Source organism: Malania oleifera, chromosome 4 (assembly GCF_029873635.1).
Source record: "Malania oleifera isolate guangnan ecotype guangnan chromosome 4, ASM2987363v1, whole genome shotgun sequence".
NCBI classification, from domain to species: Eukaryota; Viridiplantae; Streptophyta; class Magnoliopsida; order Santalales; family Ximeniaceae; genus Malania; species Malania oleifera.
Window position 1 is genome coordinate 83,063,600 of NC_080420.1, and position 23,219 is coordinate 83,086,818.

Genomic DNA, 23,219 nt, shown 5'->3' on the forward strand with positions numbered 1-23,219 from the left:
AGCTTTTAAAAGCTAAAAGCTAATTTTTTCTCCAACAAATTATTCAAAACTGTTGCCCTTAATTTCTTTCAAATATTACAAAACTATCAATGCATTAATTATATTTCCTAAAATACACATCTATTTTTTAGTAATATTAAATATTTTTAGGTAGCTTACAACTTTTTTACCAAACACTCAAAGCCAGATTTTCCTTTCTAAAAGCTACTTTTCAAAGGGGCCAAACATTTTTAAAATAATATCAAAAAGCTCCTTTTAAAAACCCACCCCGCCCGCGTGCACGCGCGGGGGAGGGTGGGTGTGGGGGCACACTAAGCCCAAGTTCTCAAGGACTGCACTGGAGACATCCTTTCATGCCCTAATAGTTTCAGTTTGGCATTCTTTCAAGCAAACTGAGACCTTCTAAAGCAGGGCATTGTCAGGATTTTCAATGATTTCAACAGAACAGGCAAACTTGTAGGCAGCCTTAATTACAGGGGGCTTTAACATCAAGGATTTCTGACCTATCATCCTGTGCAGAGCATCTATGAAATCTTATGCAAGGTACTCATCACAAGACTCACGAACTCAAGTCTGAAGTTCTCGGCCAGCATCAACACATCTTTGTAAAAGATAGACAGATCATGGATGCAGCCCTTATTGCATAGATCCATCAATGTGTTACAACTACCAACTTTTTTAGCGCTCATTAATATCTGCCCTTCAGATTTTTTTACACTCTTCTCAAATGTTGGGGCAAGTTGATCCCCTTTCCCCCTCATTATTTATCATGGTGATCAAAGTTGAGTCTCCCAGCAAGAGGGGGGGGGGGAGAAAGAAAAAGGCACGCAAACACTGAAAGAGGTCTTTTCAAAGGACTTAGCGTTGGGAGGAATTGAACAGAAATGAAAGTCTCCAACCTTCTCTTTGATAATCACTCTAGAAATGGAAGTCTCCGACATTCTCTTTGCTGATCACCCCATTGTTTTCTATGAAGTGGATCCTCAACATATCCTCAATTTAAGATGAATTCTTATCTTATTTCGAGCAGCCTCGCAGCTGAAAAGTAATTTGGGAGAAAGCATATTATTCCAATATGGGGCTCTTCTTGCAGGCATTTTGTGCTGCGAAAATTGGGGGCTTTTTCTTCAACCTAGCATGATCTCCCTCATGGAGCTAAATTTAAAGACAAAGGTATTTGGCATCCTGCCTTCGAAAGATTTGAGCAGATACTTGCAGGATAGAAAAGAAGTCATCTTTCAAAAGGAGGATATTTACCCTCATTAAAAACACCCAATCAAACATCCCATTCTATTATATATCCTTTCCCATTCCTTGCTCAATTGCCAAATGATAGGACATTAAAAAATGATTCCTCTGGGGAAGCATGGGAGAGGGATTTGAATACAATCTTGTCATATGGGGGCTCTTTATTCGAAGTGAAGGCTTAGGGCTGGAGTCCCTCTCCGCTTTCAACAAAGCCTTCCTCATGAAACGGCTTTGGAACTTCATGGAGGAGAAAGAACATTTTAGAGAAAAGTCTTGTCTCAAAATATGGTCTCAATTTCAACTATTAGGTTTCTAAAGAAGTGACAGAATGCTATGGTGTGGGAATTTGGAGATTCATCTGGAGAGGCTGGGATGATCTTTTCTTCTTTATTAAATTTGATACGGGAACAAGAGAAAATTTTTTCTTATGGCATGACATTTGGTGCATCCTTTATCATTTTTTCTTATGGCATGACATTTAGTGCGTCCCTTCTTCCCTTAGCACTAGGTTTCCTTCCATTTTCATCTTGGCCTGTGACGACAATGCGCCAGTTAGAAGTCACCTCCAACTTGCAGCCAATGGGAATACATGGGACATTACCCCAATTGGTGCCTTTTTTTTTTTATCAGCAAAAAGATGAATTAATATTATTGCAAAAAAAAAAAGGGGCTGGGGCATCAAGGAGATGCCAGTCAATTACAAGGAAAACAAAGATCATTACAACCATTACTGTAATACATCAAGGAAATCAAGGATTATGCATAAGCCCCTCCCAGAGCCCACTTTGCCAATTAGAGATCATAGATACCCAATGTCCATGACAGCCTGCAAATATGAAACTGTCCCATCCAAAGCCCTTCTGTTTCTTTCCTACCGAACCACCCAAAAAGGGGAATGAGAGAAACAGCCCTCCTTTTGCCCTTATTGGACCATACCCACTTCTGTTTGACCATGGAAATGAGCACCAAAAGTTTCTGGTCCAAGAACAGTGCAGAAGGATGTGATCCACTGATTCAGCCTCCTCAAGGCATAGAAAACCCCTATTCACAACACACAAGCCGTTTTCTGAAGATTATCATAAGTGAGAATCTTCCCAAGGGTGGCATTCCACATGAGGGGCCAGCTGTTTTTACAAAAGAGCTTCCAAGGGAAACTGTTACCGCACTCCACCAGGCAGCTAAGGGGTTTACAGTAAAATTTAACCATAAAATACCATCCTTGCTCGAGGACGACTTGGGCTTATTGGAGGTGCCCTGGCACTGAATATAGTAAATCTAGTGTAGAAATTTGTCAAAGTTTCAATCTCCCAATCAAAAACATTCCAAATCAAGGGAACATCCCAAAAGGTTCCAGGACTAGTGAGCTCCAGGTGCTGATAACTGAGGGCATCTTTTATCACAGACAAGCCTGTAGATAGATGGATACTTAGAGCTGAGTTGGGATGTGCCGCACCAAATATCATGCCAAAAAAACACATCCTTCCCATTAACTTGTACCATCGCCTTCTATCACCTATTTTGATGCCCATCCATTTTGCTGGAGTTCATATTTAGTAGCAATAACTTCCCACCAGAAAACTTCTACTCAGACATGAACCTCCAAAGTCACTTCCTCAAAGCTGCCTTATTAAAAGTTAGAAGGGATCTGAGGCCAAGACCTCCCTTTTGCATGAGTTGTTTAACAACCCCCCATTTAACACAATGATACTTAAATTCATCTCCCATGTCATCCCATAGGAATCTTCTTTGAATACCTTACATTCTCTTGGCAACAGCACTAAAAATGGGAAAAAGAGACATAAAATAAAAAGGGAGGTTGGCTAAGGTACTTTTAATGATCGTGAGTCTGCCACCCTTAGAGGTAATCTCTTTTCCAACAAGCCAATTTCCTTCCAAATCTGCCAATTCATTAAATAAACAGGGAGGTTGGCTATGGTACTTTTAATGATAGTGAGGCTGCCACCCTTAGACATAATCTCTTTTCCAACTGGCCAATTTCCTTCCAAATCTGCCAATTATGGAGTCCCAAACTCCCTTATCTTTGAACATGTGTGCGCTTAAATGAATTCTATCTTCTCTTATTAAAAATAAATAAATAAAATAAAATGGTACAGGGCTGGGTGCTTTTGGGATGAAAGTACGCAGGCAAGTTCCATCCAATATGTGCCCCCTTAGTGCTCTTTATTGAATGCCAACTTTCCCGATTTTTAAAAATAAATAAATTTTAATAAAAAATAAACAGTACTAGGCTGGGTGTTTTTGGGTTGAAAGCATGCAGTCCAAGTTCCATCCAATATGTGATTCTTCATTTCAAGCCCAACAAACCCAGCAAGGAAAATTGAGCCTAAAGTGCATAATGATAATCATGATCAGCTAGCACAGGTCAGGAAAATTAAAAACAAACCCACTAATAGCAGAGCCATCTCTAGATTTTCTCCTTCATTAGATAAAGCAAGCCATGAGATTTCCCAGAGAGAACATCTCTCAAGTATAGATGAAAATAGCAGTGATTTCATCTGAGAGACTGGTCTGAAGAAGCTGAAAGGTCCCAATGGTTGCTAGGCAGGTTGCTGAGGATTTGGGATGTTCACCTGCTGATGCTATGAAGCAAGGAATTAAATTTAAGCATTCAAAAGGAGGCAATGGAACAGAGAAGAATCAGTATGCTCAATTCACATTCGGCAGCTGAGAACAAAGATCCCAAGAACTAGGGAAGTTGAGCTGATGCAAGAGGAGATTCCAATTGGGAAATTTTTCTGATTGTATCAAGCTTTTTCAGAAAGGCACCTCAGTAGAATTGGTTGATTGTTACGATTCACAAACTGTTAGTTCTAAGGTTTTCCAAAACTTGATTATGATTTAGGAAGTCTAAAGTAGAATTGGTTTCTTGGTTTAAACTGTTTGGAAATCTAGATTTTAAGAATTTGCCACCATGTCGTTTACCAATGGGTAACCTTGTTATTGGCCATCTTTTTTAGTGAGTTTGCAAGGCCCTTCCCTCTTGGGATCTTTTTCTCTCTCTATTCTCTTACAGGTGAAATAGTAGAGGTGGTAGGGTTTACTTCAGTATACAGCCCAAATCCACCTAGACTTGGAAGTTTTTACTTTGGAGGAGCCCTCTACTATGCATGATCTTTGTTCTTCAAATTAATCTGTTTGGCTATTTTAATGTCATTCCATTCCATTCCATTCCAAGCCAAATTCTTGGATGAGAGGGCTTGATAATTTCACTAAAGGGTGTGGCTTCAGAGACGAACGCTTATCAAATACACAATTTACGTGGTTTGTTGCCAGTCATTTCATAGGTACTTAAATGGAAAGATTCCTCATTTAATACAAAGTGCAATGGCTTTTTTCCAAAATTGTCTCAAGAAGTTCTTCAGCTGATGATGTCTGACCATTTTCATATTGTTATTGATTCAAGTCATCATAGGTGGGAACATACTCATTTCAAGGTTCAAAACATGTGGTCATCTCATCCTCTTTTTATTCATTTAGTTAAGGCTTGGTGGGAAAAGAGTGCTATAAAAGGTGGAAGTTTTTTTTTTTTTTTATAACATAAGAAAGTATATTAGATAGAGAAAAAAGAAGGTACAATGTGCGGGAACAAAGAAGCTACCAAAAAAAAACAGGGGAAAAAAAAAACAAAATACAGAAAATGACAACATGAAACTAGAAAAAATAAACCAAGGAAACCCCTTTTTAAACCCTTTCCGTCATAATCTACCGAGCTCTTCAAATTCACCAATTCCCTTTGACCCTTTAATTTGTGACTTTTGCCATCATCCAAGCAAACTTCATTCCCTCCAATATCACTCAGCTTTAAATCAATTTTATCCTAAATATCTTGAACTTCTAAGTCCTCCCTGTGAATTTCCTCCACAGGAGTAGGCAATATTCCATCACTACGCTGTAAATTGTTGATCAAACCACCATTTTCAAAAAAAAAGCCCTCCCTCCAGATCATAAAACTCATAAACAAATGTAAACTAGCCAATGATTGGCGGCAAGTTGACATCCAATTCTTCTGGAAACAGAATTAAGTTGCATGAGTGAGAAACAAGTTGGAAACAAAGTTAAAAAAAATTTCAGGTAGAAAATTAATATACTGAGGGAGAATAAAAAAGAATTACAACCTAATGGAGTACCGCACAAACAAAATTGACATCAGGAACCTTCATTAATCATTAAATAGACCCCACACAAACTACTTTAGGGCAGAGTCATACAACATAAATGCACCAAGAAGCACTATTCGTTCACGTCATATGAACAAACAAAATAATTAGAAAATGACATTATAAAATATTTCACAAATGAATTGATGTTAGTACAAGCTACTCAGACAATATAGAAATAAAAAGGGAACATGCCTACCACTCAGTAAATGAAGTGGGGAAGTCTAAACAGGATTAGAATATTTTGACAATAATAAGGATTAGAAATATATGAAATATAGAACTGATACCAAGGGCCAAAGCAAAAGAAAAAAAAAAAAGACACAATAAATGCGTACAGTTAAGACCTTCTCAACCTCCAAACTCCACAACGATACAAGAAAAAAGGATACCTTGAATTGCATAATGCGCTCCTCCTTTGTTGGACCACCATCCGCATCCTCTGAATCAGAAGAGGACTCAGACATATTACCGTCCCCATTAGCATCCTTGAGTTTATCTTTGCTGTTGTCACTCTGTAGGCCCTTAACTATAGCTTCAACTGCTCTTGAGCCATTTAATTCAACTGCTACTGGTCCTGATGAAGCTGGAACAGGCAAGGAAGTAACAGGAGTTCCAGAGTCTAACTTCTTTTTAATTAAATCTAGTGCAGATGTTGATCCAGGGCCACCGGAAGTTCTAATAGCTGCTGCATCACGACCACCTGTGTTAATGGCAGGAGAACTCAAACTAATTGGAGCAGCTCCTTTTTCGATTAACGGATTAGTATTTGGCATTGAAGCTGACTGCTCTTTTGAATTGTCACCATCCTGCTTCTTTCTCAACTCAGCTACTTCAGCTGGGACCTGCCAGCTGCTTAACTGATTGGTAAAACAAAATAGCAAGATGGAGTTATAACAGATCATAAAAATATTTTTATAAGATTGGTATCTTTCAAAAATAGAACATTCATAACATTATCTATCAATTAAAATGGTAACCAACAATCGTCCTGCATGACATGAGTTCATAAATTTTGTAAAATATTATATTGAAGCGTACAAATCAGAGAAATCCAAGACGCTAGAGGAATATGAATACAAAGGAGCATCTCAAAAATAAGTGTAACCAAAATTAAGTGGGACAAAAATAGTAGCTCTGGATACACACTACGTGTGTGCTCCACAGCCCAAAATTTGAGGAAATAATGGAGGAATGATGTAGACAATGAAGAATTATGGAGTTATGGGATGTTATGTAAAGAACATTAATTTACTAAATTACACATTAACTGAAAATTTTATTTTAATTTTAAACTTATATAAAACAGCATTTTAGGAACAATCAGGGAAAATTCAGATTGAAAACTGCCTCAGGTTCCTTTAATTACTCTTGATATGATACATTTAGGCATGTCAGTAATATTTATTTATAAAAATATAATTCATTCATGCAAAATTATCCCCAAAAAGGATTGGCAAACGAGAGGCAAAATAAAACAATACTTTTAAACGATTCTGGAAAATTAACCTACAAACGATTTATGCATGCACGACACACACAAAAAAACAGCATCTGCGTCAAAACAGGTGGCCCACCTGTTAATGGCAGGATATGACCAACCAATTCCTCCTGCTCCATGCATAAAAAGCATCTATTGACGAGGAAAACCTTTTTTTTCTGAAGATTGTCCAAGGTAAGGATTCTTCCAAGAGTAACTTCCCAAGTGAAAAGGCAACCTTTGAATGGGCTTCCGTTTTCCAAATCAGCTTCCAAGGGAAGTTAGTGCTGCTCTCAGCCAGGGACAAAGGTGTTTGTAGGAAGAGCTGACAATGAAGTTCCCCTCTTTGCTCAAAAAGCCCATTTGGGCTCATCTGAATTAGCCTAAAAATGAGTCTTATAGAGATTGCTGAAAAAATATGTAAAAGTATCAAGTTCCCAATCAAAAGCATTCTTATTCATAGGAATATCCTAAACAATCCTTTGACTAGTAAGTTCCATGTGTTGGCAAATAAGGGCATCTTTGTTGTACGCAAAATCTGAAGATGGAAGGGAAAGAGGATCTGAGTTGGGACTTTCCACACCAAATGTCATGCCAGAAGAACACATCCTCTCCATTCCCACTTGGAAATAGATGAGGGAAGAAAATCTCCCATACTTTTCTAAGATATCTCTAAACACCCATGTCGTGAGCTTCCTTTGAAACTTTTGAAGTCCAACCATTATGATGGAGGCCATTCTTGACAGCACAATTCCCTGGGTTTCTACTATAAGTGGATTTAACGGCCCTCAAACTTTCTCTAATCCACGTCGATAACAAGTAATTTAATCCCAATGAATTCTTATCAGTACCTATAAGATTTCTAAATAACAAAAGAGTTACAAGTTCATCTTATCCATAGCAAAAATTGATCATTAAAACTTCATTGATCCACATTCAACCAAAGATAATACCCAAAAAGGAAACACAACTCAATATAAACTCTTATTACCCATACTAAATCTGGTCTTAGTTTCCTTACATGATTCTGTCTACTCTCTTATTTTATTATTATTTCTTTGAGTTTTAATACCTATCAACATCAGGCATGTATGTTAATTAAATACAACTAACCGAATAAAGGTTAATGGAGGAGAAATAGAAGAAGTAAAGAAAAAAAATTAGAGAGAAGGGCAAGCAAAAGGGGTTAGGTTACCAAGGGAACCACTACACTAAGCTAACCATGAAGGCATTATTTTGTTTATATTGTTAGATAGTGATTTTTTTTCTATTAAAAGAAAAGTGCATTAGAACGAGAAAAAGAAGTTCCAAATGAAAGGGGACAGGAAATACACCCACCAGAATAAAGAAAGAGACGAAGAAGAAAGAAAGAAACCCCTATTCAATTATTTTCGTTGTAACTAACTGAACACTTCAAGTTAGCAAACTCCCACTGGCCCTTCTTAGCCCTGTTATTACCCCCATCAAATTGTCATTTCTTCCGGGATCAAACAACTTTAAATCCAATTTATCTTAAAGATCTTAAACTTCCAAAGAAAACCCCTCCAATTCTTCCAATGGAAACAGATATATATATACATATATATGAAGTCTCCTAGAACATCACAGGAATCAAAAATATATCCATATTGTTCCCTAACATCATCATCAACACAATTGAACTCACTAAGATCGTCACTATCATTATCTGATAGATCCCCCATTTTAATTCACCAATTCCTTTGCTAGAACCATCACAAGAATTGTCCATATTCTTAGCAAAAATATCTCCCTCAATACTTAACTCTCCTTTTAAATCTTTAAAATCTTTGGCAGTGACTCACTAGAGTGCTCTTTCTTTTCTTTGTATAACTTCCTTATTTCCACATCCATCAGAGCAGCCTTCCAAAAAGTAAACCTTGGGACCCATAGAATTAACTGACTTGGATCTGGAAACATCATATTTCCAACCCAGATAACCGTCTCCTCTGTCAGCCTTCATGACACCAACCTCTTGTCCCTCTGCAGAACCAGAATCATTGGCCAACTTCAAACTTATTTTTCGATCTTTGTCACCAAGAGACTTTATTGAAGTCAAGATATTGGCATCCTAAATGTGCTCGGAACCATGATCTATTCCATGTATGTCATTGCAAGCTGGAGAAAACCTTTGGACTTAGTTTACAGATGGGTGAAAATCTTTCTTCCCTGTATTCTGCTCCTGCGAATTGAGGCTAGGGAGTTGGGTCTGCCCATTGTCAGAATCCATGAGTTGATCAGCCCAATTACCCTTTCCCTTATTATGGGCCTTAAAGACCTAACCCTTCTGCGAGAGACCCATAAGAGGTGATCCATACTTACCATCCAAAATAGGACCCAGAACAATATGAGCTTGTTCAACTAAGTGACCCATTTAGTTAAAAAGGATGCTCCTCCTTTTTCAATTATCTGGCCCAGATCCAAAACAAGGAGTAGTCTGCCCAGCCCAGACTTCGTGGCCTCCTCTTGCCCAAGCATAACCCTAGCCGCCTCAGCTAGAATCGCAACATCCTTGGAGCCCTAGCCACCTTAACAGTTTGAGCAGGCCCAGAAACCTTCTGCAACTCAACCCCACATTGAAGGCACAAAAGCACCACATCCTGCTTTCCTGATTGGAATCTACTTGCGCTACCTTCTCTCCTTCACCTACTTCCCTTCCATCACCACCTGACTCCGCTGTCTGGGAGCAAGAGAACTTGCAACACCTTTACCTCCAATTTGAAGGCGAAGCTCCTTAGCTAATTCGCAAAACTTGCTTGCAAAGCTTCACCATCCATCCCTTTTTGGGCCACCACAAATAAACACAGAAAAATTCTTACCTTTCCAATCCCAGCCCTAACTCCAACAAAAAATTCCCCACTCTTTTACCTAACTGACATCCAGTACTGCAGATTTCCCAGGTGGATGTTTCATGAACGCCCCTCCAACCAAATGAAATCGGATAGACCATCGGCAAACCAAAGAGCCGCTTCTTTGGTGAATTTAACCCATCTAGTTACATCCTGCGATCTGAATCAAGCGTTTTAACATAGCCTACTACTTCCAAAGCCATAGAGAGAGAGAGAGAGAGGATCGTTTCACGAGAGAGATAGAATGAGAGCCATCTCTTTCTCCTCACAAAGGAAGACATTATTTATAAGTCAAAGAAGATTGTTCGGCCTAGATGTCGACATATTAATAATTAAGATTACCAGTTCCTTGCAATCCTACCTCTACCCCTCAAAACCCTAACCCCAGTTTATTCACCTTCTCCCCTATATTTCTCTTATCTCCTTGTTCTATTTCTGTTCTAGATTCTCTCATTTGTGTGCATGAGTATAAATATATGGTTTGTGTAAATGTGATTAAGTTTGAAGTCATTGGAACGTAAAGATGTACAAATGAAATATCTGTAAAAGCCCACTTTCTTACAGCATAAGTTAATGCCCATTAATATCCCAGGTTGGTAACAACATTTAAAGTTAACAAAAAAATAACACAAAAAAAATAAAGAAAAATATGTACATGCACTACATGCAACTTCCACATGTGGGAGGAAATTTACAACAGATGACACCAGCAAGGGAAAATTTTATTGAAGCAAAATAAACTGGACAGCAGACCACCTATGTTAAGTGCGGCATGGAGCTTTTTTGAAAACATAAAATATTTTATTTTATCATTATGTGTGCGTGTGTGTGTGTGTGTGTGTGTGTGTGTGTGAGAGAGAGAGAGAGAGAGAGAGAGAGAGAGAATCTAAAGGCTTAATTGACAATTACCTTCGTTTTAGTGTTGTGGTAATATTTTTTGCCATCATTCGTAGTAACTAATGCCCAATCTGTACCAACTAGCTTTTCCCTGAGCAAGAGGACATGATAAAATTAAGCAAACAAGGGATAAATCAATGTCTTGCTATGACATGGCAAAGATTCTTGCAATGGTGATAATATCTGAATGAACAAAAGCGGGAAAAAGATCATTTACTAAAAACGAGCATCATGCCGAAACATGCAAGTAAGAGCTGCAACACCATGCCCCTCAAAGTTCTTAAATAAGAACATAAATTTATTTTCTTTTTCTTCATAACTAACAACTGATATTAGTCATAATATGTTCTGCTTTACAGAATTACATAAAATTATTAAAGAAAATAATATCTAACAATGCAGCAATAATTAATTGTTCTTCTTCAGATCTCTTTTATGAGAAAAAATAGGATTAGGTCTATTTTCTTAATATATAGAAATATGCAAAATCATATTTTTGCACCGCCAATTATAAACACGCTCTCACAAAATGCTGGACAAATAGTATCAACTGGCAACCCATTCAAGAGAAGAGCATGGTCTTAAATTTCTAAGAAATTGTTGAAATTACCTTCAAAATTTCAACTTTCCACCACCCTCAAAATCAAACCAACGGCCAATATCCATCTAACAATTTTTCCAACTAAAGTTTCCACAAATAATCCAAAATTTATCAAAATCTCAATGGAATTTGTGGAAATTTTGAATATGAAACACATTTTCCATGGTGAAGTTTGCGATTGAAAACCCTTTTGAGTACAAATAGGAATGATCACATTGAGACTGCTCAAATTTTGAGCAAAAGTGCACTGACAATTTATGTGTAAATTACTTAAATTTTAAAATTTTAACATTTCTCAGGCCATTCCTTGGCACTCCAATAATAGTTTTTTTAATGTGTTTGAGACATATAATTATGTACTATAATATTAGTTTATTTTATTTTAGTCATAAACACGATAACTACAAACAAAAGACACTACAATATTGAATTTAGAAAAGACAATAATAAATTATTGAATTCTTTCTATGAAAAAATGTCATACGTTGAGTACTTTTACAAAATTAAAAAGACCAAAATAGATGCATTTACTAGTCTCCGTAAAAGTCCCAAATGCTAATCCATTTGAAGCAACCAAAAAAAAAAGGCCCAAAGAAACACAAGAATCTGAAATCCATGTGAAAAAAATGGTAGAAGCAACAACCATCCGTTAAAGTAACAGGATTTCTTTCCGATCAAATGGCCCAAAACACAAAAAAAAAATTGCAACAACATTTCATTATCCTAATTGTCACCAAATCCTCTAAATGAATTAAGAAACTCCCAGCAAATCGACACAAACCTAGTTCTCCAAAGAAAAACCAAACAATCTATTCTGCAGACCCCAAGCCACCATGCAATGCAAAAATACACATAAATGATTCTCAACACTACCAAAATACATCCAAGGATAAATAATGCAAGCATCCAGGGGTAAAGAACTGCCAACAAAATAAATGCCATGACCTTGAAAGGAACATTGCTATGTAAATATATTTAACAAAACAAAAAGGCATGGAAGAAAGAATCAAGTGATTGCAGAAAGATATATGAGACCACTTTGACTATGGGAATTCCAACTTGGATTTTCCAGCTACTTGTTTCATGGCTTTAATTTGAGCTACCAATCCTACTCTGGAATTGGAAATGCCACATTAATAGTAGGTCTGATTCCAGCATTGGAGAGATCAATATTTGTCCATCCATAATGAAAATTACATTAGTAAAAATATTAGAAGAAACATATTCCAACTGAGTCTCAACTATTGGTAAAGTAGATACTTCACCTAAACAAGAACTAGACAGATTTTATACGTAGCTCTGGTAGCTAAATGAGGTTGTCGAGGATGCTGTCAGATGAATTAAAAGGGAATTGATTTTGAAAAAATTTATTATCTTGTTAGTTGGGGTTTTTTGGATAAAGTGACGGACAGGAAAGAATTCGGAGCAAGATGGAGGAAATGGATGATAGGGAGCCTTTCATTGGTTGCTTTTCCTGTTCTGAACGGGGATGCTAAATCATGGTTTAGAGCTTCTAGGGATTTGTGATAGGGAGATCCTCTCTCTCTTATCCAATTCACTTTGTTGCAGATGCTTTGAGTTGAATGGTTGATAGAGGTCGGCTGAAGGGATAAAGGTTTGCAATTTGCAGGACAAAGGTTTGCAATTTGCAGGACACCATTTTTTTTCCTTTCCAGGTAGCTCCCAACATGTTACCATTTCGCTGGTGCTTCAAAGTGTTTGGTCTTAGGTTCAACTTCTCTAAAAGCAACATAATAGTGAGTATTGGGGTTAACTCAAAGTCATTATTCTAGGTTTTCTGTTTTATCATGATCTAAGTTGGCCCATTACTTACTTAGGTGTCCCCTTAGGTGGTAACCCTACTGCTGATTCTTAACAGAATGGCTAGGAGATTGGAGAGAAAGGCTTTGCAGCAGTGCTCACTTATGGCTATTTTTTGGTGTTTATGAATGGAGAGAAATGCCAGACTTTTCAAGAGAATGGATAGTTCTTGTGCCATCATTGGTTTTGATGAATGGGTTCTTTTATCAATTACCTATGGCAGATTTACAACAGGATCTAGTTGCTTTACTCCAGTATAGCTGTTCTGTAATTATTTGTTTTTTTTTAGGTTTTTTTGTTTTTTTTTTTCTTTTTATTTTGGAGGACTTATCCTCCCTTCTCTCTTTCTCAGTGTACTCTTTTTCCTCTATCCCTAATAAATTTCTTTCTTTATCAAGAAAGAAAATGATATATGAGAAAACATAATCTAAAGTCCACAATCTATAATCCCTCAAGGAAATTGTAAAAGTTGAGCAGCAAAGAAAGCTCAATCGCCTCCTAATCATTGAGATTACAGTGAAAATTAAAATTCCGCAAAATAGACTCCCCCTCAGCAATCATAAAAGAAATAGGTGAATTATGTCAGGAATAAAACAGATACAATGAATGAAAATGAAAAAAGAAAAAAAAATTACCTACCACAAATATTTACAAAAACATATAAGTAATACATCCCCCTCGCTCAAAAAAATAAATAAATAAACATAAATAAAAACAAAACAAAACAAACTGCCAACCATCAAAACACCTCAGACACTAAGGTAACCATAGGATCCCTATAGTCAAAAACCTAGAAACATACTCTTAAATTTCACCAAATTCTAGGTTAAAATTTCGGGAGGGTTAAAACAAAAACAAGGTTTTTTGATACTCCTTTCCAAAATTTTGGCTGAAATTTCTGGTATTCCCAAAATTTTACATATACAGATCAAACTTATGGAAATTTAAAGTAAATATTGAGGAAAAAATTGTTGAGGTTTCTTATTTTGCTTATAAATTATTCACTACCATCTATTTTAATATTTCCCAAAGTTCCATTCATAATTTCCATAATTTATTGTAAGTTTCTACTGTTTCTTTAAATTGAAATCAAAGTTTCTATCAAAATTGAAATATCCATAAATTGAGCAAACGACACCTATACAAGTAAAATGCCACCACAAATCACCACACACCGCAAAAAAAAGAAGTACTAGAACCCTAACAAAACTCAAATTAACAACAGCAATACCACTCCCGCTACCCATGTTAATACTTTGGCCAGAAACCCTCTCAACACTCCCTATCATTATCCATGGGAAAAAACTAGCCACATCAACAACCTGCAAATAAGACAAAACAATCACTCACTGCCCACCACAATGATACACTGCAGAAAACCTTTCCCAACAGGCACAGCCCTATCAACCAATCTGCTCAAAGCATCCACTACAAGAACAAATAAAAGAAGGGACAAAGGGTTGCCCTAACACACACCTCAAGGCAGTGAAACAAGTTTAAGGCTCCCCATGAATAATAACAGGAAAAGGAGAATTGGGCAGGCAATACCTAATACAAATCTTCTACTTAGATCTGAGACCCTTTCAAACCAAAGCATTATATAAAAATTCAAACTCACTCCATCATGCAAATCCTCAAACACCTCATCAGCCACCAAAATTGAGCCCAACATTTACCTACTACCAAAAAGGCTTGGATTTCTTGCAAGAGGATGTTGAGTTTTTTCTGTAGTTCAGTCACTTTATTTGCCAAAATCACAAGATTTTATTCATGGGAACTTGGGGAAAATTTTCTGTTTACCTTCTCTCCTCCATTGAGGAGAATCCCTTCATCCTTACACATTACCTTATAGATTGACTAGACCTTTGTTCAAGCATTCCCGCAGACAGCACCAATTGATGCTCAAAAACGTTAAGAGCTCAATAATATCATTCCCCAACCTCTACTCGTCTCCTGAGAACAACTTGTAAAACAAAAATAGTTGAAGCATGCTTCAATGTCAGCCCTCCAAAGCTAAGTCAGAATTGGTTCAGTTCCTTTTTTTGCACCAGGTCCAGAAAATTCTGTCGCTTAAGCTTGCACTCTGTCAAATCATTCTTTGCTAAAAGCACTGATTGAGAGCTCATTACTTATATCAACATGAGTGGAGTCGCTAAGCCACCAAGGCAACCACTGATTCTTAGCCATCTTACTAGCTGTAGTTATTCTTTTACCAGTATGGAGGTGAACTAGTTGTATCCAGATGCCATTTTCCCAAGCTATTTGGCTATTTCTGTTCTTGGTTTTTATATTTTTTGGTTTTTGGAGGGTGCCTCATACTCCTCTTTGTATCTTTCTGCCTTCTCTCAATATATTTATTTTTTAATCAAAAATAAAATTTGAAAATAAGTTTTGACTGCTGTACGCCAATTGTGATTTTTTTCCCCTTTTCTTGACAAAGTAGGAAAGTGATGAAAGCAATGAAATATAATTGCAACTGTGCAAATATCAGCCCACTAAAAGAAATTTTTAAAACAAACAATCAATCAAGAAGGAATATCACAAGTGTTCCATGCATACCAGAGAGCCACTAGAAAATCACCCATTAAACCACATCAGGTTAGTGTAGCAATGCTTCTTCAATGTCTTCAGAAATTAATAGGAAAAGCAATAGAAAGTGAAACACTGTAAAGAGAGGGGGGGGGGGGGAACCATAACCATTACGCGAGAAACATCAACAATTTCTTTAATTAGTATAGTGCAAATATGTCACTCTTACTGTCCATGATCACTATTTCACAGCAGGTTCACTGATATAAATAAATATTCAAGCATGCTTTATACCTTCTTAGCACAGATAAGAACTTCAAAAAATCAAAAATTAAAAAAAAAAAAATTAAAAATATCAAAACATGCATAACCCTATTCCACCAGAGCTTACTGAAAATCCAATATGCTTTAGTTCACGTAGAAAGCACCCAAATGAGAACGAGCTCAGGCTTGTCAATCCTAAGTCCTAAAAGGGTATCCACCAAGCAAATAACATAAAATTTGACAACAACATCAGAACGGAGAAATGAGAGGAACAATGAAATTACCATGAAACTGCAGTTGGCTGCACAGTCACTTTATCTGGCTGCACCCATACAACCAAGGAAAGAAACTAATCATTCAAGTGAACCAAGAAGAGAGAAACGGGTGTAAATACAATGAGAAATCAAAACTCGGGCATGCGCACACAAATTCTAGGCAGTAACAGCCAGCACGGCTGATTTTTAACTTCCTCATATTTTGAAAGCATAGTGCAAAAGAACAGCAAATAAAAATTCAAATCTTCATTAGCAAATCAAAATTCAAATTTTCAACACTTGACTAAATTCTAGGTAACAGACGAGCAGGCTTAAATAGAAATACAGCTGAAAGCACAGTTAGTTCAACAAACCTGACTCCATTAAATTTAGGCTCTCAAGATCCCTTTTACAGAAGAGAAATAATAAAATTTGATTCAATTACACTCAGTGGATTTCGAAAATCAATCTGCTGAAGTTAGTTGAACAAACCCGATTTTGCTAAATGTAGGCTCTCAAGAATCATTTTATATTAGGGAAATAATAATGTTGGTTCAATTACGATCAGTGGATTTCGTAAAACAAGCTCATCCATGAACTGAACTTCTACTCATATTTCGCAGATTGAGAAGGTATTAAGTGAAGAAAATACCAAATTTTGAGCCTTTTTTTTAACAAAAAAAAATACATATCTGCAGTACTAAATTCACAAGAAAAGTTAAGTCCCCAAATGCTACAGCACCAAAGTGAATAGTAATCTCTCCCATTCCTATCAGTTCTCAAATTGCTAAAAAGGTGGGAAAATAAAAGAAATCAAAAGATAGTCCAATTTAAAATCTAATAATGGCATCTTTTCACCGCCCTCACTCACTTCGCACCTCACACTGTTTGAATTGTTGATTACATGCTTCCACATCCTGACCCGAAACATTTGTTCAAGGAAATCACTTCACCTCACTGTTGTAAGCAACAACTTAAAATTTGATCTCAATGGAAATTTCAGTGGTCTCAATTTAGGGATATTTCAACAGAAATCTTGACTTCAATTTTGTTTTATTTCAATTTTGATCTTAAAAAATGACAGAAATTTAGGCTAAATGATGGAAATTTACAATGGAACTTTGAAAAAATATTAAAATAGATGAATTAGCATAATTTGGAATCAAAATAAATTTAGAAAATGCAATCATGACAAGTTTTTAGCATGTAGGGCATATAAATTGCATATCACGAATCAAGCAAGGCAGTAAAGAACATTTATAATAATAATAATAATAATAATAATAATAATAATAATAATAATAATAATAAAAAAACAAAAAAGCAGATAAGATTCGAAGGGGACAAGTCTTGAGAGACTTTGAGGATACTTATAGAGAGATAATCCTTTTTATGAAAATCTACTTGGAAAGAAGAACAAGGAGGTTATTCAATGCAAGCTGAATTCCTTAAAGTCTGTCATAATTTTTTTCTTGGAAAGAAGAAGCCAAACTGAATTTGAACAGGGAGGTGGGTAAGGCAGAAGCTAAAAAAGCTATGTTTTCTTTTGCAGATGAAAAATCTCTGGGACCTGAAGAGTTTAACGGCAAATTCTTTAAGCACTGGTGCCCTATTGTTGAAAATGATGTTTATGAAGGATGCTAAGCTTTTGAAACAAGTGGATGCTACCCTACTAGGTCTGGTTCCCAAGATAATAAATCCCTCTTTTCCAAGTGAATTCAAATCTGTGGCTTGCTGCAATCTCATTTATAAATGCATCACTAAAATATTGGCCAACAGATTAAAAATTGCTCACTTCATTGATTTGAATCAAACTGCATTTATAAAAAGGAGAAAATGCAAGATAATATCCTTTTGGCTCAAGAACTTCTACACTTGTGCCATCTAAATCACAAGGCTCAAAGTTTTCTTTAAAAGTGGATCTCAAAAAATTCTTCAACTCTGTTAGCTGGTATTTTGTTATTGGGATATTGGAAAGCTTGGGGACCATTTGGTATCACTGTAAAAAATTAGAGAAGCGAAAAGCAAAAACGAAAATCAAAAACTAGAAACAGAAGCTAAAAACTAGAAACTAGCAACCTGTTTGGTTAACATTTATAAAACTAATACAAATTAAAAAGTTAATTAAAAAAAAATGCTCATTTTCATCTTTCAATCAAAATATTATAAAAATATGATAAAAATAATAAAATTACAAATAATACACATTAAAAAATTACTATAATAAAAAAATTTTATTATAATTTTTTACTTAATGTTCTACTTTCAAAATTTACTTTATAATAAAAATTTTATTAGACATGACAATTGAAAAATAGTAATTGTATTTTGAAATTGGCTCTATTATTATTTTTAAAACTTATGTATATTTTTTAAGTATATTTAAATTTATATATCATTTAATTTTGATTTTAGTTTAAAAATGTATAAGATGAATAATTTAATCCAAAAAAACTATTTCTGGATATTAAAATTTCTGGCAACGGGTTGCCAAAACAACTGAAAACCATAAAATCTGGTTTTCAGTTTTTTTGCAAACAGCTGAAAACCAACAACTGAAAATGAAAACAGACAACAAAAACAAGCGCATTTTTATAATCTATTTTTTTACTGTGGAGAAACAGAAACAAAAAACAGGAAACAGCAAAGATACCAAACAGACCCTTAGATACACCTCCCAAATTTATTTCATGAATCAGGAATGCATTACAACTTCATCCCATTCCCTTGTTATTAATGGGTCAATTTAAGGGTACTTTAAAGGCAAAAAAGGGCTCAAGACAGGAAGATCCTCTTTCTCCTGATCATTTTGTTATGGTGATGGAAGTTTTAAAAAGACTTTTGACAAATGCAGTTTAGCTGAGGCTATTCTCTTATCATTTCAGGTGTAGCAAGTTGGCTATAACAAAGTTGAGGTGTGCTGATAACCTCCTTATTCTTGCCAAAGTGGATTCTGAAGCTCTGCTTGAATTAAACATACTCAAAATTTCTTTTACATGTCTGGTCTAAAATGCAACACTGTGAAATCAGAATTATTTTGCTCTGGGATGACTCAACTAAAAATGAAGGAAATTTCTGAGGTTTTCCGTTAAAATCGGTCCTCTTCCTGTCAGGTATCTTGCTTTGCCTTTAGTAACCAAGAGGATCGGTAAAACAGATTGTGATCTTCCATGGAGAAAATTTCAGCAAGAATTTATTCATGGACCCATAAATTTCTGCCTTACAAAGGAAGATTAGAGCATATCAAATCTATTTTAGCCAACATTCAAGGTTATATGTCTTTTGCTTTATTTCTTCAAGATTCAATAGTAAAAGAACTACAAAGAAATTCAAAGCCTTGTCATGGAACGGCAATGATTGAAATAATTCTTATTGTAAAGTGAAGTAGACTGATGTCTGTAACCCTTTGGAACAAGGAGGGCTTGGCATTAAGCTGTTAAAATATTGGAGGGATTTTACTGCTACTAAGCTACTCTGGCTTATCTTTCCTCTAAGAGCTTTTCATGGATCATCTGGGTGCACTCTTAAAAGGAAGAAGCATTTGGTCAGTCAAACCTGGTTTACGTAATAACTAATAACTGGACATGGAAAAAAAAATTTGCAGACGACACTGAAGGCTTACAAATGAATCAAAGTAGAAGTTTGAAATGGTCAGAAATGCTTCTTCTTCAGAGATAATTGGCTCAATCTTTCTCCCCTTTCTGAATCTTTTGATTCCAATCTTCACAAAGATCTGGGGATTTTAGAGGCTAAAGTGACTGACTTCTGGTCAAAAGATGGCTGGAAATGGCCTAGAAGGCTTTCTCATAATGCAGCACTTCTGAAGAATGAATTAAGCATTAATATTAATCATGCTAAAGATGATTGTATCAGATTGTATCTCTACTTCAAGGAGTTCCCCTTTCCAATCAGCATGGAATCATACTAGAGAAATGAAAAGCTCTGTTCACTGGTATAATGTCATTTGGTTCAAAAAAGCTACCTCTAAATGTGCTTTTATTGCTTGGCTGGCAATATTAGACAGATTACCTACTCTTAAAAGGTTATTTTCTCAAGGAAAAACAGATGACTATAATTGAAAGCTTTGTGAAGATGGAAGTGAAAGTAGAGATCACTTATTTTGCAGTTGCAAAATTACAAAAGAGATCTACGAGAAAGCTTATACATACATGATCAAAGCTAGAAATTTTATCAGCTGGACTGAGGAAATAAAATGGATTTCAGATTTGCCAAAAGGGCTGGAGAATGATACTTACAGACTGATTTACCCTTTTTAATTTACCATATTGGAAGCTTCAAAATTCTATTCTTTATGCTTAGGGTGGTCTTAATGTTAAAGAAATCATAGGCCAAAAAATCATTAAATATGTGAAGATTTGTTTGAGCTAATCTTCTTCTGGGTGTTCTTGAGGGTCTAGTATCATATCCAATCTTTGTTAGCTTTTCTTCTTGCTGGGTTAGTTTCTGTGTTGTTAGAAGGTGGATTCTGATCCTTTCTGAAGGAGCTTCTTGTTTCTTTGCTTTTCCCCGAGTATATAAAATGTCTTAGTTGTGCAAAAAAATAATAATAATAATAAGGCCATAGTTAAATAGTGGGGTAAGTGCAATCACTGGGCAAGAGTGGCAATCATGTTCGCAGAGTTCGTGCAACAATTCCACTACAGCAAGGCTGAGAAATAGAAGGGGGGAGAACCAAAATACTTTGGCCCATGCATAGTTGTTAGAATCGTGAGATTCTTGATTAGATTCAAATGATTGGCATCGAGAAAGGGATCAAACAATTTGAATTGCATGGGAGAATTGCAGAAGCCTGTGAATCGAGGTGAATCATATGATTCAATTCACCTAGTCAATAGATGAACTGAATCAAATCACACGAATTGCAACATTTGGCCCTGGATCATCTAAAACCAAACTTAAAGGCAAACTTTTTTTTCCACGTGATGGGCTTCTATTTGCTATTTGCATCTGTCCTCCAAGAGAGAAGAAAGAACTCTGTCGGCCTTCTCATTCTGCACCTTCCTTTTCTCCTATTGGATAAGATTCAAAGAAAACCAGAGACAGAGAAGGAAACCAGTTTTGAGAAAAAAACCGATGTCAACTAAGTGGGTGACCTTCTGGTTGGCACGTTGCCTTCTCCACTCTCCAGATTTTAAGGTCTAAGTTCTATTAGTTTTTATATTTTAAATTTGTTTGTCTATGTTTTTGGTTACTTTTTCTTGTTTTGGCTGTTGGAGAAAGCCTATACATTAAAAATGATTTTTTTTATTAAAAACCATAGAGTTCAATTTTTTATTGTTTTTTACTGATTCGCTCCCTTTAAAACCATAAATTTCAATTTTTTATTACTTTTTTTCTTGATTCCTATCCCTTTTTTTTATAAAGAAAGCATACACATGATTTTTTATTGTTCAATATGTAAAAATACACCATAAACATAAAGTTCAATTTTTTAAAATTTTTCGTGGAACCTTATCTTATATTTTAAATGTATCTTGAGCTCTTAGCCTCTTACACTTAATGCTTTAGTTTTGAGTCACATAACACAAGTGTCATCACTTCATAGAAACTTAATTTGATACTTGATAGATATCGAATGGCTAGATCATGATATATCTTGTGAGTAGTTTTTCCTTTTAAATCAACATACGTTTGATTTAAATAGATTATAGATCATAAGAGGACTTGGACCCACAAAACTTACTTCAAAGGCAAGCGTCATTCCAATTACAAACATGGTTGATCCATATTTGTTGATATTTTAATATATTTTACTATTTTACTTGTTGCAAGTCATTCATAATCGATTTTTAAAATTTTGCATCGAATTGCACAAATTCATTTCAAGCAAATTCTCAATTCATGAAATTGGGATTTCAATTCAATATTCAACTCTCAAGTGGACAACTATGGGCCCACACATGAGTGTATCACGGCTGTTGGAGGGAGGCAAGAATTTGGCATTGGGCCGATCAGAGGTTTCTGCCTCTGATGGGGGTGGAGAAGCCATGAATTCTTTCTGGCAAAGTTGTGTTTTAAGGATGAGAAGAAACAGCTGTAATGTTCTGGCATTGAACAGTGCTCTGTCTGGCCCGCAATTGTAATCACTGTGGCTTCAGATGCAGTTCAAAGCTTCTCAAATACCAAATCTGATGCAGGGCAGCATGGAGATGGAAGAAATGAGAGACAAGAAAGAGAGGGACGAAGAAGATGAAAATGATGATGATGATGATGATGACGACGATGGAGGAGGACAAAGAAGGAGACGAGATGCTGCGCATAGAGAGAAGATAAAAGAGAAGAAAATTCTAGATTCAAAATGCCAACTGCAAGTTCCATAATACTACCCAATATTTAAACAACCAACAGTAACTAGACACACATATACATTTATAAATCAACCCCAAAATAACTGAAATAAGTAGCAAGCCAACAGAGTTGGGACTTGGGAGACTGCTAGGAACTTAGGAGACCCAAAGCAGGAGTTATCGGTCTAGGCAATGTGGTTTCTAAAAATCTCTCTATATGGAAAATGATTGTGCAGGATCCCTTAGAAGTAAATTCCTAATGGCACAAAGTAACAACAACTCAAAAAGTATGTAGCCCCATCAAAATGGGTGAGATACTGTTGGAAATTGCATTGTTTCTCATGCAAATCCTTGGAAGTTTGTTTCAAAGGTTTCTTGTTTGTTTTCTCCTCTCACCCATTTCAAAGTGGGTACTGGCAATAGAATTCAGCTTTGGGAGGATGTTCAGGTTAGCAGTTCATTGGAGTTCATGTTGCCCCATTTTTTTAAGATTTCCTCACTTCACAATGCAACCATCATCTCTTTCTTTTCATTCACAGGGGCCTATATTTCTTGGGATCTCCATTTTTTTAGGAATCTCAGTGAAAAAGGGATTGATGAACTCACCAGCATGCTTAACACTCTATAGCCTTTTTTTCCCTTCAAACAGGGAAGATCAGAGAGTTTGAGAGGGGGATTCTCCAGGTCTATTTCCACCAAATCCCTTTTCTTTCACCTCCTTAAAAGCCCTTCCTCCAACACTTTTCCTAGTACTTTCCTTGGATCCACATCA

At 36.0% G+C, this 23,219-nt stretch overlaps 1 protein-coding gene across 8 annotated transcripts in view; it reads right to left on the reverse strand.

Moving 5' to 3' along the window:
• The window catches only part of LOC131154193 (pre-mRNA-processing protein 40C), a 119,920-nt gene that overhangs the window by 68,880 nt on the left and 27,821 nt on the right, over positions 1–23,219 (reverse strand). For all 8 annotated transcript variants that reach the window (XR_009136385.1, XR_009136386.1, XM_058106789.1 and 5 more), the window contains 3 exons: positions 16,170–16,207; positions 10,683–10,761; positions 5,819–6,286 (listed from right to left, as the gene is read on the reverse strand). Coding sequence is in view for 6 of the 8 variants with exons in the window: in XM_058106789.1 (XP_057962772.1) it covers positions 5,819–6,286; positions 10,683–10,761; positions 16,170–16,207 (585 nt within the window). In the remaining 2 variants the exon portion in view is untranslated. The remainder of the gene's footprint in view (positions 1–5,818; positions 6,287–10,682; positions 10,762–16,169; positions 16,208–23,219) is intronic.